We start from the raw sequence: 17,278 nt of genomic DNA on the forward strand, positions 1-17,278 counted from the left end.
AAGTAGAAACTTGCACTTATGCAAACCGCAGAGGCGTTTCCGGTCATGACCTCTCAGACAGACTAACACGTTACACATTAAATATAAAAACAGCAGCCTCGGTGACAGACTACTGCACAAAAACACACACAAACACATAAAGCTTCACGTTAACACATGAGCAGACAGACGCTGTTAATGTGTCTCTACCTGTGACAGAGCTCAGAGGAGTCAGTGAGGAAGGACGCACACAGAGAGACAGACAGCTTCTTCCTCCTCTTCCTCTGAACCATTTCCGGCACACTCCTCTACATGTTGCTGCCCCAACAGCTCCCAGTGTGAACTACACCAGAACCAACATCAGAAATACTTTATTTATTATTCCCCGCAGGGAAATTGTGTTACAGCAGCTCCCAAACGGTAAGTTAGATAGTAAGTGAAGGCAAGAAAAAACAAAAACATTTGAACATATCCCAAGAAAAATATATAGTTATACAATTAACACTGTATACACAGGGTATAAATAACAGTTAAATAAAACCAATAACAGTAAGATAAAGTTAGATAACACTAGAGTCAGGACAAACAGACTCAGGAACAGTTTCTTTCCCAAAGCCATCACCATCCTGAAAACCTCTTGTGCAATAATCTTACCTGTGTGTCACCTCAATACCTCATGTGCCATAACTGTATAATTGCTTTTACCATTTGCTATGCAAATACAAGCAAGATGCAGCATTCACTTCTTTTGAATAGCCCCTGTTTTCTTTGTATAGCATCTATATTTTATTTTTGCATTTGTATTTATATTGTTGGTTTTATCTTTGTCTATACTGTACTATTACCTATATTAGGACCAGCACCTTGTTGAAGCCCCCTGTAATTTCGTTGTTTGTTGTACAATGACAATAAAAGCTTTCTATTCTATTCTATTCTATTCTATTTTATTCTAAAAGCCAAGTAACAGTGAACTATACGATATATAAATCTAAAACTGTATAAAAGAATTTAGTGTTTGAGAGACTGGACAGAGAATAAACACTGATTGTTTAAAGTGCAGCATGCATGCATGAGAAATTGCACTTATGTATTGCACAAACCAGTTCGATAGCTACTGGACTTGGAGTGTGTGATATTTTGAGGGAGGAGTTGCAGAGACTGATGCTCACAGGTAGGAAAGACTTCTTGTGTCTCTCTGTGGAGCATCTTGGTGCCAGCAGTCTCTGACTGAAGGAGCTCCTGAGTCTGTCCAGCACCTCATGGAGTGGGTGAGAGTCATAGTCCAAGTTGATGTAATCTTAATATAAATAGTCTTTGTATAGATGTTTAGCACGGGTAAACTTCTTAACACAGTTATATATTTATTTTCTATGCAAATGTTTAATTCCCCTGCACATTTTTTTTTTACTTTTAGAGTTTAACTCCTCTGCAGTTTTTTTATTCTATTAAATATTGTAATGTCATTTGGTGCAACACTTACCCCACTTATTTGAAAAGGTTAGAAAGCCTTAAAAAAAAAGATTATTCGAGCTGTGTCGTGGTCAGAGTACAATACCACCCACAAGACCTCTTTTTTTTTCATCGCTTTGGTCTTCTCCAATTGGCTGGTTTAAATCTGTATCATATAACACCTGTGTGATGCATCAAATCATTCATAAAACTATGTGTGCTGGTTCTTGGGATGCATTTGATACCAGAAATAAACATCTAATCACTGGGGGAAAAAGAAGACTAAAAAGTATCAGCTTGTCTCCTGCATGCAGGGGACCGCAGATCTGGAACGAGCTCAGAGTTTAAAAATGGTGAAATTCATCTTCACCTCCAAGAAAAAGCTGAAAACTAAACTGATTAATTCTTATATAGAGAGCTTCAACCTCTGATAAAGCTACTGTTAGTATGTATGGGGACCATGTTGCTTGTCGTCTAATGTGTGTTAATGCTCTATGCAGTGTATTGTCTTGTTTTGTATTGTCTTGTTTTGTTTTGCATGTACACAGGCTCCCTTAATAAGATTTAGATAGCTTCTACGGGAGACGTGATTCACACACAGGTATATAATCTTCTTTTCTTTTTAAGTTTAAAAAATGACAGTTACTGGATGTCAATATGTTGTATGTGTGTGTGTGTGAATAAAGAATAAAGAATTCCTCTGTACACATTTAAGTTTAGATCTATGTCAGGTTCATTTTAATGTATGGATACTGTGTTATAGGCGAATTCTATATGTTCAATGTGTGTTTGCAAGCTGCTACTGTATCAGAAAATCTCCTGAGGTGAAAGCAGACATAGTGCAGGTTATGATTTATAGAGTGAATACTCATAAAGTGGGACACTTTACTTACCTTCTGAGTCATTAATAGTTATGATCCAAATGTCTTACGCCCTCATATGATACTACTCTAAACAGCTTACAAGCTCAGAAGAAAAAAAAACTTCAGCAAACAGACACTGACCTAAAACCACATTTTTAAGGGCGCTACTATCAAACTGGGGCATTTAAAACATGTTTAACTGTTATTAAAGTGCAGGCCTAACGAATAAAATACACAATAATATTAGAAAACAAAAACAACCATCATGATAAACATCAAGTTATTATCACACATTTTTAGAGGAAGGTTGTAGGTTGCCTGTACATATCCCAGTTTGTCAGTAATACACTGACCCAGTTTAATAATTGTATATTGGCAAACTGGGAATAAAGAAATACTGTATAACAATTACAAACTATCCATCCATAACAGCGGATCCTCAACAGGGTCACAGTGGGACTGGAGCTTATCCCAGCTGGCATTCGGCGAGAGGCAGGGTACACCCTGGACAAGTCGCCAGCTCATCACAGGGCACATAGAGACAAACAACAATTCACATTCACATTCACATTCCTATTAAGTGCATGTCTTTGGACTGTGGGAGGAAGCCATGGAGACATGGGGAGCACATGCAAACTCCACACTGAAAGACTCTGGGACCTTTGAGTAAAGATTTGACTGGACTTGACTTGGGGCCTCATAGCCAGGGGCAAGCGTGGAGATATTTTTATAACTACATTTTGTTGATGATTTATGGAGCTGAGCAGACTGTACTCTGTAGCCATGACATCTGTGTAAATCATAATGTACATTATGTTTGCCTTCAAAGCAGGAGCTCACATTATCTACTCTCTCACACATTCGTGCTATATGCTCCACATAGTGGACCATAGTCATAAATATCTTCATTCCTGCCCTTACATGCAAACTATGACAGTTTCCTCTTTCTTTTATCTTTTCCCAGGCACATATTCATTATTCCTGCCATGTCTCCACATTGTACCATCATAAAATGTTTTTGGACTCTTGGTTTGGCAAAGAGACATTTGAATTTGTGGACTTGGACTGAAAATAATAATAAAAAAAGATCAGTCCAAAACAAGAATATCATCTATCAATGACATCCATAACATCTATCAAGAGTTTCACATGGAGTCAAGACAGTTTAGCTGAAGAAAAATCAACACTGAGCAGAGGTAGGACAGAATCTCAAGCCTTGACATGAAAAGTTCAGTCAAATTCATTTGAAACATTTATAACAAAACAAGTCCAGGTCAACAGTATAAAACTGACAACAGGAGGTGACCTGGCCACTACAGTGCAGTATGCATGCATGAGAAAATTGCACTTATGTATTGCACAAGCCAGTTCGACAGCTACTGGACTTGACTTGGAGTGTCTGATATTTTAAGGGAGGAGTTGCAGAGACATGCTCACAGGTAGGAAAGACTTCTTGTGTCTCTCTGTGGAGCATCTTGGTGCCAGCAGTCTCTGACTGAAGGAGCTCCTGAGTCTGTCCAGAACCTCATGGAGTGGGTGGGAGTCATAGTCCAAGATAGTCTGCTACTTAGACGGCATCCTCCTTTCCGACACCACAGTCAGCGAGTCCATCTGCACCCCCACAACATCACTGGCCGTATGATGGATGGATGGAAGTTCATTTTATTAAAAAAAATAATTATACATTGTTCATTGCTGGTGAAATAAAGACTGTAAAGTGAACAGCTGGTATCGGAAATCAATACAATACTATGTGCCAATTTTTTTTTTCAGTCATACTAGTTCACACTGTACAATAGTGACATAGCACCAGCATAGTTACATGATAGTATAGTAAGGATCAAAGGGGAAAAGCATGAAAACAGAAAAGCAAAAATAAAACTTAGATGTTGCAGACTTGTAATCTTACATATAAATAAAGTTCTGGTCATAACTGTTATTGGTTGAAAATATCTGCATGAATATTCATTATAGATAGAGATTTCTTATTAGTAATAAACTTAAGAGACTTAAAATAATAATCAACTTCAATCAAAAATAGCTTAAATGATGGTGATAAATCTTGAAGTTTACATTTATGGATGTGAAATTTCCCTAATAAAATATAAAGGTTGACAATAACACATAGTTTCTTTTCTTGGTATTCAAAATAAGTGATAATGTTTTTTCCCCTCAATGCTGATTTTATGTTTTGTTTCACACAGTATATAGTTCTCAAGTTCTTTCCAAGATGTACTACTATACGGGCAACTATGAAATAAATGAGTTACATTTTCAGGTTTGGTTTTACAAAAGGTGCATTTGTTATTGATGTCAAGGAATTTTGATATACATGCTGTAGATGGGTATATGTTATGTAGTATTTTTAAATGTAATTCTCTGGCTTTATGCCAATCAATATCCATAAAGACAGCATTACAAAATACTGCGTGCCTAAACTTTGCACAACACACACAACCTGTTTGACCCTCGTGTAAATTGTGAAATGCTCGTGTCGTCCAGCAGGAGGCGGTCACGTGCTGCTGCTGCTGCTGCTGACTTCCGCTCACACGCGGGAAACGAGCGGGAAACCACAGAAGAAGAAACACATGTGTTGATGAATGAATGTGCTAACTGTGCTAACTCACTTTTTAATCCAGACTGACTTTATTTAAAGACAACCACAGGCCGCTGTTTGGGATCATAATGTCGGGCATACCTCCAGACACGTGGCAGCCGCCGACAGTTGCCTTGGAAACGACGTAAGTTTGTAGCTGGGTGACGCTAGCTCGGTTTGATGTTGTTATGCTGGCTTTGTTTGTGACATCCACTCACTGATCACTGTATTATACTTCACCTAAAGGCCTAAAAAAGAGAGCCTGGGCTGCTTACCGCGTACTGACACCGTGTGTTTACAGGATGGGCACGGTTGTGTTGGAGCTGTACTGGAGACACGCACCGAAAACCTGCAAGAACTTCGCAGAGCTGTCCAGGAGAGGCTACTACAACAACACCAAGTTTCACCGGATAATCAAAGACTTCATGGTGCAGGGGGGAGACCCCACAGGGACAGGTGGGTCCAACATATACACCTACACCATGTCCACATGCTTCTGTGGAAAGAAATATGTCATATAGTGTTCAAGTCTAGGTAAAATACAGTTTAAATTCATTATATATGAAGTACGCTTATAGTATGCTGTATATTGTACATTGAATACCATATGCTTGTGTATTTTCTCTCACTTTATTTGTTTTGCCCCAAAATATCAAGACAAATGTGTCTTTTGTATGTGAAAACCATTATTCTAGACCCGTATTTCATTTGGTCAAAGCTTGGCACCATTATAAACAGAACAATATCTGTTTTAATATCTTTTGAGGTTCCTTGCAAAGGGCGCTGTCACCTATGAATCATTTCCTCCTAATTTATAGTTTTTATTTACAAGTTTAGCTCCTTTATGTTTATGCAATATCCAGATCTTTAGGTGAATTCATGAATGTAAAATCACCGACGTGCCAGGAAAGTTTATTCTGTTCCATAAAAAACAGCGAAGGAAGGATGAATATATCAAATTTTATTTGTATAGCCCAAAGTCACAAAGTACATTTGCCTCGGAGGGCTTTACAATCTGTACAGGGAGTGACACCCTCTGTCCTTAGACCCTCGGTTCGAGTGAGGAAAAACTTGCCCACAAAAAAGGTGGAAGAAACCTCAGGAAGAGCCACAGAGGAGGGATCCCTCTCCCAGGACGGACAGACGTGCAATGGATGTCACGCGTACAGAACAAATCAACACAAACATATTATATAAAATGTTAAATGGAGCAGCTCTTCCAATAATGGTCCTCAGGAAATCAATAACTGCTTATAAATTAAACACAACCGTCTCATAACATTGTCTCTATTTTTACCATAGCGTGTACTTAGAGTACTTTCACAGAAACGTTTAAGATAACCTTACGAATCTTGTGCTGCAACACAGTTTTACAGCTTCATAGCAACAGTTTGGGGAAGGACCTTTTATAGCTTTGAAGTGAAGCTTAAAAAAATTGTGTTCTGACTTACTGTGTGAAAGAAACAGGCTGTCAAGTCGTCTTCTTCCAGACTGCCCAGCAACTCCATCTAACATCTCTGGGCTGAATTTGAATGCCAGCTGTTAGTCGTGGCCTTACCGCTCAACTGTGTGTAACATTCAAGTGTATATTTTGGCAATGTAGTGTATTTACTGCCTTGCATCTCGTCTCATAGTTAAAAAATATTTCTTTATTTAAAATTGTGAGTTATCCGTATTTCTTTGATCACACATTTTCCTCCAGCACTTATTGGCAGCCTTTCAACATTGTCACACATCACGCCACATGTAGTAACTCATGCTCTTTTGTCTGGCAACTTATCACTCACAAAACGGGCTCTGGCAAAATAACAAGTGTGAAATATAGACAGAGCAATATTAAACTTTACAGCAAAGTCTGAAGGTCACATGTCAGTGGTAAAACACCAGCCTCTTCAAAAACGACATGACACTCATAATTGTATATTATCTTGTTCTTACTCATCTTTGTTCTCCTCACAGGTCGCGGTGGTGCCTCCATATTTGGTAAACAGTTTGAAGATGAGCTGAACCCAGAACTGAAATTCACAGGTAAACACGGTGGAAAAATCCCCACTGAATACAAGGTGGCAGAGTGTAGAGGCCGTGTGTGTGGAGGTGTAAATGAGGAGCCGAGAGATGAGCTGTAGAAAGGACATCCAGCCCAGCTGGATTGTTTATTCTTGTAGGAAAATAAACACACACACACTTTCACACATTCAGTTCAGATCAGGACAAGTCAGATTCATGTTCAAACAAGTCAAAGAGTGTTAAAATAACCAACTAACTAACTTCTGAGTGGTGGAAGCTGCTGAACCCCGTCTTCTGTTGAGTATAAACGTGAGGGTGCTTCCACATATCCGTGATCGTTTTCATGGTGTATTGTTCTACAAGAATGAATCTTAATTCTGAATCTGAATTTAATAATTAATTATAATACGTGTGTCTACTGAGTCTTTAATATTACTTTGACAAAAGTAATGGTACGATTTATTGCAGCGTTGTTGTATTGAACATTAGTTTTAACTAGGTGTGCTTAATTATAATAAAGTGGTAACTAAGAGGATATTCAAATACATATAATACATTTACTGTTTACTAAATGTTAGATGTGTAGATATATTATTGTTTTCACCTGAAGAATCTCTTGATTTGAAACCTAAATAAAATGGACCTGCTTAGTGTTTCAGATAGCTAGCATTGAATTTATGTGGATGTTGATACCTGAGGGATTTGTAAGTCACAAAATTGTAACGATCTCACATCATTTGTGCGTCTCTGTTTCTGTGTTTGCGTGTTAGGTGCTGGTATTCTGGCGATGGCCAATACAGGACCGGACACAAACGGAAGTCAGTTCTTCCTCACCCTCGGACCCACTCAGTGGTTAGATGGAAAGCACAGTATTTTTGGAAGAGTATCTAAGGGGATGGGAGTCCTGAACCGGATCGGGATGGTAGAGACAAACCCTCAAGATCGGCCAGTTGATGATATCAAAATTGTCAGAACTCATGTAGCAAATTAAACAAATGCTGTTTTGTTTTTTACTCTGATTTTTTTTTTTTTTAATAAATGTTTTTTAAATGTGAAGGGTCATGTTTCTTAATATAAATAAATAAAGAAAGAAAAGAAAAGCATATGGACAGTATTTGTTTAAGCAAGTGTCACCATAACCAACTGAAAGGTTAAAAAAAAAAAACTCTCCATCTACATATGACCAACTAAAAGTGATGTGACGCAGAACACACTTCCCGTTTACTAAGTATACTTCAAACCTCATTCGGAAGTGTTCTGAACAGATATTGTATTAATCCCAGAGGTGAGGTAATCCAAGAAAGGATTCACATTTGTTGCTAAAACCTGGGATGGAACCAGAAACCTTTTAGATTTTCAGTCTAACACGGCTATTTCAGCACATCCTGCCAACAGATCACGTTGTACCAGAGGTCGGTTAAAGTTGTTAGTTGGTTGTTATAATTCCTCTTTGGACAAACCTGACCAACAATTCAGCAGTGACAGAAGTTGTTAGATCTTGTGAGATTGTGTGTGTGTGTTGGTGTCTTGAAGTTAATCTTCTCCTGATTTATCAGTCTGTAAAATGTCTGTAAATGTTCAGACGATATGCAGCTTGTGAAAAAAAGAGTCCAGTTTAGTGACCCTGGGGTCAAAGAGTCACTCATAATTTGTGCTCACGTTCACCTCTCCCATTCGAGTGAACAGACTCGAGACCTACTGCTTCCCGAAAGGGAGCGGCAGAGGCTAAACCCACGTGGTACAGATACTGGAAATGACTCTTAAGTGTCTTTGGTGTTAAATAGGCCGGCAACAGTTTGTCCATGAATTAACTCGTTGATGTATCAGCTGCTTTGATAATCAATTATCTAAATTTTTCAAGCAATAGTGCTAAAACAAAATGAGACATTGTGACATTAGACTGAATTCGTGATGGTCATTTTCCACAGTTTTCTGTTCTATACATCGAAGAATTGATTCATTGATAAACAATCAACACATCAATCAATAATAAGGTGGAATGAAGAGATTAATATCAAAGAATAGTTGATTACTTTGACTTACATTTTAAGGAAGAAAGCAACAGTTGCACAACTCTATTAGACATAGTGGACTGGGAAGTTTTCAGACTTGATTGTGTTTATAGGTTTAATAATTCACAGCTCATAATGTGAAGCAAATATGTTGTTCTTCTTTCCAGAGTTACGTGGTCATTGGGTTCAAGGCCTTTCAAGCTGTTTTCACTGCATTTGTCTTCTCAGCTTTTCACAATCACAATGGGGCTCACTGTGCTTCATGGAACAAGCCCTAGAAATAGTTTTTTCTAGAAACCTCTCTGATCAAAGTAAAGTGAAATTGAATCGGTTTGAAAAGGGTGTAAGAATAATTTCTGAAGTCACATGCATGTATAATGAAAACAAACAAGCCAAATTGTCTGAGAAAGTATTTTATTATACAAATTAGTCACACAACTAAGTCATGCATGAAGACACAAGATATATATACATTTATAAAATAAAACCCTCATCCATATCCAGCGCTAATCAGGAAATATGTACCAAAAGAAGTCAACGTAATGTTTAAGGCACTATAGGATTTGTATTATAAATCCAAATAGCAAACAGCTTAACACTTATCTTGAGGTACATTTATGTGACTTAAAATATGCTTCTATATGTTAAACAAGTAACAACAATATTACTCCATGATTTCTCTTAATAAGTTAAAAAGAAAATGTATCTATATTTATATATCTCTATCATTATAGTTAAAGTGAGAAAGTAAAATGAACAAACAGTGTGTTTGCTAGTGTTTGTAGGTTATAGGTTGAGATTACATCAGAGCAGCAGGAAAACCAACTCTGTCAACACCACTGATAGTTCTGATGATTTTGTAATAACAGGATTCTTTTCTGCTCTTCAAACCTGCTCAGCTAGAAAAAAAAACAGGAGGCTGACTTGAACACTGCATCGAAAACATGTACAGAAGAGGTCAGCATTGTTGAAGCTTGCTGATAATGATACTGTCGATCTCCCACACGTAGCTGAAGAAGATGATTAGCCTAGTTTCTAAATGTTTCTTTCAAGTAATAGCTCAGTAAGTATTTATGAAAAAACTTAGATTTGAAACCAGTTTCTTGTAGGTGTGATAGTAAACATTATAATCTCTAAATAACTTTTAAGTAGTAGTCAACATTATGTTACATAAAGGAATGAACTAGAATAAGTACACAGTGTCCTCAGGTAGAAAAAAAGCTTTATAATGTAGAAAGTTAGCTGGGGTGGGGGAATAATCGCAACACCAGGGTTATTATTCCTCATTATGGTGATATGTTCCTTACTTACAACAGTAATGTCCTGTCTATAGAGAGCAATATCATAAAAGTTTGTGCGCTTGTTGTATACAGGCAATTGAAGACATACAAAAACACTTATAGTAGAAACTGGTTGTTGGTGGCTAAGTGTATTTTGTACATCTGGTCACATCATCTTAAAAAAATAAATAATACTACCACCATATATGTAGTAAACAACCTGCTTTATATATTTAAAAAAGTTAAGTTTAAATGATGAGCATTTCATATTGACTTTTTCACACCATCACAGACAGTGAGACCATCACTGGGGGGTCATCGGCAGGTTCGGAGCTTGACCTGAGACGCTAGGGAAAAGGATTAATATTGTAAAAGGATATCGGTTGCAGCACAACACTATACGTTGGCAACAATAAATACTTTAGAAACTTTGCATGCTTCTTAAACCACCACTGACCTCCTCCCACAGAGTCCCTTTTCCTTCGGCCAGTTTGCAGACCATGGTCACTGGAATCGCCGTAAGAGAAGACGTGGCAAGAAACCTGCCAGACCCAGTACGCCCACCAAGGATACATAAAGGAGTTGTTGAACCTCATCGAGGTGTATCTCAGGAGTAAAAACACAAGTGTGCCCTTTAAAGAGAAACAAATCATAAATAGCTAAACATTGTTGGGTTTCTAAAGCAAATCTAATTTCTATAAATATAATTTAAACTCTTACACTGCAGATCAGAGGGGTGCCATATATCCAGCAGTACTTCATCAGTGATAAAGGTTTGTACCCAATCATGTCCTAAATGTTGTCACTGAAGCGCTCAGCAGCTAGGACCGACACAAACACTCTTATAAGCTCTTTCCCAGTAACATATTACACATATTTTAGTACAAAGCTTCCCATCCTCTTTCCTTGAGGGATCCCTTTTTCTATTATATTTTATGGCTATGTCATATCATGTTCAGTGTAAAACAGTAACAGTATAAAACAACCAATAAACTGTACAATTAACTCAAATAGTGAATTTATCCTGTAAATGTTGCATCAGAGATTAGTTTTCCTGATATTTTTAGGAACGTTTTATACAGTCCTCTGTCTGTATTGTGTGAAACTGTGTTTCTTTTCTTTTTTTTTGACAAATTCAGTGTTTGGTTGTTTTGACTGCATGCTTTTCTAATGCAGGAGACGGCGGTTTTAGCAGACAGTGACGCTTCTGTGAAAATAGCTTGTGTTCAGGTCACTGGTGTCATTATCAACAATTTAAGCCAATTAAGTATTCTGACATCTTTTAATGTACTGTAAATACCTTTCCTGAGAATCATACATGAATAAATACCTACTGTATTTTTGGTTATAAAGTTGTCCAATGAGTATGACATCAATGTGTAACCAATGTGTACCAGTGACAATTGCATCTTACCATAAATCCATCCAATAATCACTGACTGCAAGATTGGCATCAGAAGAAGAAGAGTGGGACCACTGCATACATAGTGATCAAAGATCTGCAGAATATATGCGCCAGCCTAACATGAAAACAGGAAATAAATTAGAATATGTAAAAAAGGTGTTAACTGAGCAGACTACAAACATCTCAAATGTGATGAATATGGTGAATTTGCTTACGTAACCACCAATACGTTTACCTCTGACACCAGTAACAGGCCAAACACATAGCAAACAGCACAGATCAGCAGCAGGAGAAGCTCTCGACGATATCCTTTTCGGATCTGGGAAGGGAAGACATCCGTCAGAGAGGTCATGATGCTCTCAAGCCCGGCAAACTGGAGAATGACAGAAAGAAAAGTTAATGTAGAGACAACAAAAGAAGAAAAATTTAAATTTTTCTGATACATCCAGATGGCGGCTGAACTGACCGTCTATTCCTAACAAGATGATCATGGAGAAGAAGCACGCAGACCAGACCTGAGGCCACGGCAAGAGGGTCACAGCTTGTGGGTAGACTATGAACACAAGGCCAGGCCCTGCAGAGTGAAAGCAACAGTGAGTATTGTTGTCTGCAGAAGTGTCTTTTTTCAGACAACTTTCGGTGACAAAGTTTGGATTTTTTTTTGTGTGCAAAGTTACATCCATTGTTTATGTTTCTTGAGGATTTTAGTCAAAATAATCATAACAGATAAAAAACTATTTGAAAATTTGAAATGATTTTCTATTAATGGAATCAAACAGTTGCGTATATTCTTTTGGTTTTTTTAGAGTATGATTAAAATCCTTGAGGCAGTACTCAACAGGACAATGTATTTATTTAGTCTTGACACTTTAATTACCTGACTCAGCAACTGAAGAAATGTCGACACCCTGTTTTTGTGACATGTAGCCCAGAACTGAGAAAATGGAAAAGCCGAAAAATGAAGCTGGTCCCGCTGTTCAACAAGCAAAGATAGAGGGAGTCTCTGTAAATCAGAAACAATGTGTTGTGCTGTTATGTCTCTCTTAGTAACACAGAGCTGTTAAACTTATTACACTGTAGTAAAATAACATACATGCTTTTAGATACTTAAAATAACTTGAGTCAAATGATGGATGCAGCTAAATAAAAGCTAAAAATAAAAATAATATATGGAGCTGACAAAACAATCTGGATGCTCTTAGCTTCATGCAGCCACTGAAATAGGAACTTTGTTTCAGTCACCTGTAACAGTTGTTGTTGTACTTGTTGTAGCTCCCAAGTGTAGTTAGGCATCCTAAACATATGGCATACGAGTAAAATATATCTGTGTTCTAGCATCCATCCAAACCTACAGACAGGTAACACATTATCTGATCCTAATACAGTCCTCCTTTTGCTACATGGAATAATTCAATGCTAATTCAAATATAGGCACCGTGCAGGGTTGGGGTATAGGTAGTATTTGATACCGTGGAAGGCTCCAGGAAGAGTAATTCCTCTGAGAAACAGCACCACCAACATGATGAAGGGGAATGTGGCTGTGATGTAAGTAGCCTAGGTTAAAAAATAAAAATAAAAAATGAGGGAAGTCAACATTTCTGAGTCGGGATTTGTCTTTTCAGTCTCATCTTTCCTGTGGATCTCACTCCCTTCCACACACAGAAGTAGCAGATGATCCAGGCCAGGAGAAGGCACAAAGAAAAGAAAAACCCCTATGCCAGAGGATATGTTAGCACCCGTCGTCTGTAAGGACCAAAGTATTTTTGACTAATTATTTGAGGAAACATACAATACATATCAGCATATTTATTACTCTCATATTTAGTTTGGATTATATATTTGTTCTTACAAAAGCTTCAACAACACAAGGACTTTGTACTGTCTATATATTTATTAACTAATGGTGTAGCAGCGCAGCAAACTATTCATGATCATTCATGCGTGAAGGTGCATTCAAAGGTCCTTCACACCTTCAGTACACAGGTGTTTTCAATTATTCTGGCCGATTAAACCCATTTTAAAGCTGAACGCAGGTGGAGCTACGCAATGTGAGTTTGTGTCAGATGCAGGCCCTAACAGATGTAACAGTAAATATCAAAAGAGTGATGGTGACACCAATTAACAGTCTGTACATGATAAATGAATTTATCAGGGTGTGTCAGGGCTTTAATTAAACATTTGACAGATGAACTGGCATTAAGTATGAAAATTTATGGACCTAGATTAGTTGTGCCACGGCCCTGGGGGTCATTAGACAAGCCAGAAAGTTTCTTCAGAATTGAGGCAGTGTATTGATAAATCCTCCTTTCTGCTTGATCAAGCTTCAATAAATCTTTCAGCATAAGACATCTTGGACTCCTGTGAACTTTCTCTCCACTGACCGAACTGCCCATTGATGAATACAATACAATTCTCCACTACAGACGCCACATTTTATATTAAGTTCAGTCTCATTTGGATAAAAACTTACTGCCAAAACTCTAGTACAGACAATGATGCATTCACAGGAGAGGTCCAGTTAGCAGCAGCGTTATAGATGTTCAAAACGAGACAAGAATCTGAAACATATCAAAATATAGTTGAACACAGTCAAAACTGTAAATGCATGCTCAATGATTAGTACTACTACTACTACTAATCAGTTTAGGTAAATTCCAATTATCACACATTATATTTCATTTTTTACATACAATTTTCTGTAAATGATTGTAAATGCTAAAACTAAATGTGTACACACTTCAAACAAATGCAGTAATAGTCAGTGGTGCATGAGCTAATACTGATAATGCTTGAAGACAAATAACTAATTCACCTGTATTCCATGTGTTATTACAGGTGGCCCATGGCAGCTCACCAGACAAGGAGGAGAAAGTAGAGGAAAGCCCACGCTAAAATCACAATGTAGCTGACAGATCCATAGAAAATGATCACTTGACTGGCGTATCCCATGCCTGGAAACAACATAAAATGTTAACATTGCATTGCATGTAGTATTTCTTTCTTAACTTGCTCAGTTAACCTCACCTTAAAACAAGGGGCAGACCCCAGAACATGATTCCTCCCTTACTGGTGTACTGTCCCAGTGCTGTTTCCAGTATGAACAGAGGAATGCCACAGCTCACAAGGAAGAGGATGTAAGGGATGAAGAATGCGCCTGCACATGTGAATAAATCATTTTAAGCATGCGTAGTATACCACACATACACGTTGATATTTGACCTAGAATGTAAACAATACAATAACTGATAAGTCTTCTTTCTCCGTCTTCAGTTTTTATTCATTGATTGCCATGAAACTTTGCCTTTACAATTCACGGCCCCCACAGGATGAATCCTACTGACTTTCCCCATTTGTGATTTTGTCTGAAATGTCTCGGCAACTGTTGGATAAACTGTCAAGAAATTTGGTTCATGATTACGTGTAACCTGCAGAATAAACTGCAATATCAGGACACAGTGAAAAAAAGTATGTGTGAGATCACATACATCAGACTTTTAAAGATGCATTTTCAGATGTGAACTGTAAACAAGGTCTCTGTATGGACTGCTATCGTACTGACTTGTGTACCTAAATTTTGCATGTGGAAATTAATTACACATTGAATTAAAAGAAATAAAGTTATTTCTGTACTGTTAAAAATTTGGAGCAGTATTTATGAAGTAAAGTATAAACCAATCGCACCCATGTTAAGTGAGAAAATGCAGTTTACTCAGGCATGGTGTGGATTTTAGGATGGAAACAAGTGTTGAGGACTTCTTCCCACAGTATCATTAAATTGGGCGTTGACACAGACATAATTATTATTTTTTATTTTACATAGCTTGTGCAACAAGCTCAATTCTGAAGCCTGATTTCCTGCCAACTATCTGTCTGTGACTGGCACAACAATTGGGACTCACTAACTAATTCACATTTTCTTGCAGCTGTTGCCAGCTAACGTTCAGTCAGTGGTCTGTTTGAGATTTACTTAGCTATTGCTATTGGTTGAAAATAATTTGATGCTGTATAGCTGTTGTTAGTTAACATCAGCTCAGTGTGTGTTAGTGTTTGTAGGACAGGTGTTTTGGATCACCAGGAGGAGGAGGAGGAGGATTTTAGGTATCACACTCTTAAGTAGTAGGGAGTGCTAAACTGCAAAAATACCAATCATTTCAGTATTTTAAGAATACGTTTTTTTGTTAAATGAGAAGAGATGTTTAAAATATGCGACTATTAAATTTGAAATTAATATTCTTAGCAGGGTGTCACCACAAAAAATGTGTTTCTCAGCTGATGTGTACCTGGCACAGCCTGATCTGACATAAAATATAGTGCCATTATATCTCTTTTACTAGTATTTTGTCTTCACCAATTAAAGAAATGGCCTGTTATGTTGACAGACCAGATCAGATTATAACTATAAGCATGCTGCTTCTTGTCAGGTTTAGTGCAAACAATATCACCATATGACACTGTATGTAAATGAGTGAAACACTTATTGTATGTAATAAACAGATGAAGGCAGATAGATGGTGAATAATAAAACAGTACTTTTTCCAGTTATTTTCTTTATGTCTTGGACGACAACGAGAGCATTTTAAAAAGTTTGCATTTGACACTAAGCTGCACTTTTATTAAGTGGAGGTTGGAGTAAGAATACAAACCTGACAGAATAATAAACAGTATTACTCACCGCCACCATTCTTGTAGCACAGATATGGAAATCTCCACACATTTCCAAGTCCAATAATAGCACCAGCCACAGATAGGATGAACTCCTTTTTGCTGCCCCACTTGCCACGCTCCTGGACTGTTTGTGAAGTAGTAGTCTTTGGATGGAGATAGCACAGCCTGCGCACAGAGCCTGCCATATTATTCATGCAGAAATGCTCGAATGGAAGGCTGGCGTAGATCCTTGAGTTTTTGTATTCACTGGCTGGACGTTGCCTGCTGCAGCTTTGTAAGAGGCTCCATAATTATAAATGTCAAACAGGACAGTGATGGATTTTGTGTGACTAATTTCTTTTTGGACATGGTATTGAAAGTGGAGCTCTATGATTGACAGGGTGTTAAACATATTGCTTTAAAGGTCCAGTGTGTAGAATTTAGTTGCACCTAGTGCAACTGCATTGCAATCCCCTCACATCACCCAATTTAAGGACCCTGTTTAGAGCCACAATTAGTTTTTTCTTGTTCTGGGCTACCGTAGAAACACAGTGTTTCTTTCCATGAAAGAGGACCCGCTCCCACTGTAGATATAGAAGGATCATTTTTAGGAACAAAAAACAAAAGATTCTTATTTTAAGGTGATTATACATGCATGAAAACATAGTTATAAATATTATATTCCATGTTTGCCTTATTCTGAAAATAAAGTCCCCAAATCTTACACACTGCACCTTTAATCAAGGCAAACACTCCAGCCACAAATACAGATTGTCAGCTTTAGACATTACTATGTTTTGTATGTTAAACACATTACACATTTTAGAAAACTACCTCTTTAATCAGAATCAGAATCAGAATCAGAAATACTTTAATAATCCCAGGGGGAAATTATTTTAGTTACAATACTCCATTAAATAATACTACAATACTACTACACTACTACTATGCAAAAGTAAATGTCCGTGTATATGTCAGCTGAGTGAGGCATTATAGAGATTAATGACCACAGGCAGGAATGATTTTCTGTGTCGCTCTGTGGA

The 17,278-nt window shown here is 37.6% G+C and overlaps 2 protein-coding genes and 1 pseudogene across 2 annotated transcripts in view; 1 reads left to right on the top strand and 2 right to left on the bottom strand.

Moving 5' to 3' along the window:
• The window catches only part of LOC113745879 (alpha-enolase-like), a 2,134-nt gene extending 1,820 nt beyond the window's left edge, over positions 1 to 314 (bottom strand). Inside the window, exon 1 of the mRNA XM_027279440.1 lies at positions 190 to 314. Within this exon, the coding sequence (XP_027135241.1) occupies positions 190 to 272 (83 nt within the window). The 5' untranslated portion in view covers positions 273 to 314. The remainder of the gene's footprint in view (positions 1 to 189) is intronic.
• Positions 315 to 4,816: 4,502 nt separating this feature from the next.
• Positions 4,817 to 7,929, top strand: ppil1 (peptidylprolyl isomerase (cyclophilin)-like 1). The gene is made up of 4 exons (XM_010746326.3): positions 4,817 to 5,032; positions 5,189 to 5,343; positions 6,847 to 6,915; positions 7,665 to 7,929. The coding sequence occupies exons 1-4, from the start codon at positions 4,977 to 4,979 to the stop codon at positions 7,883 to 7,885; spliced, it is 501 nt and encodes a 166-aa protein (XP_010744628.1). The 5' UTR covers positions 4,817 to 4,976; the 3' UTR covers positions 7,886 to 7,929.
• A 2,535-nt stretch (positions 7,930 to 10,464) lies between these two features.
• LOC104931360 (sodium- and chloride-dependent GABA transporter 2-like) lies at positions 10,465 to 16,441 on the bottom strand (annotated as a pseudogene).
• Between the last annotated feature and the right edge of the window lie 837 nt (positions 16,442 to 17,278).

This window comes from Larimichthys crocea, chromosome VI (assembly GCF_000972845.2).
Source record: "Larimichthys crocea isolate SSNF chromosome VI, L_crocea_2.0, whole genome shotgun sequence".
Classification (NCBI taxonomy): Eukaryota; Metazoa; Chordata; class Actinopteri; family Sciaenidae; genus Larimichthys; species Larimichthys crocea.

What these genes read in the sequence shown, in the direction of transcription:
- ppil1 (XM_010746326.3), top strand. Translation starts at nt 4,977, where the DNA reads ATGTCGGGCATACCTCCAGACACGTGGCAGCCGCCGACAGTTGCCTTG. An exon ending in ACAGTTGCCTTGGAAACGAC is followed by an intron (nt 5,033 to 5,188) that starts GTAAGTTTGTAG and finishes GTGTGTTTACAG; the next exon opens with GATGGGCACGGTTGTGTTGG. An exon ending in GGGAGACCCCACAGGGACAG is followed by an intron (nt 5,344 to 6,846) that starts GTGGGTCCAACA and finishes TTCTCCTCACAG; the next exon opens with GTCGCGGTGGTGCCTCCATA.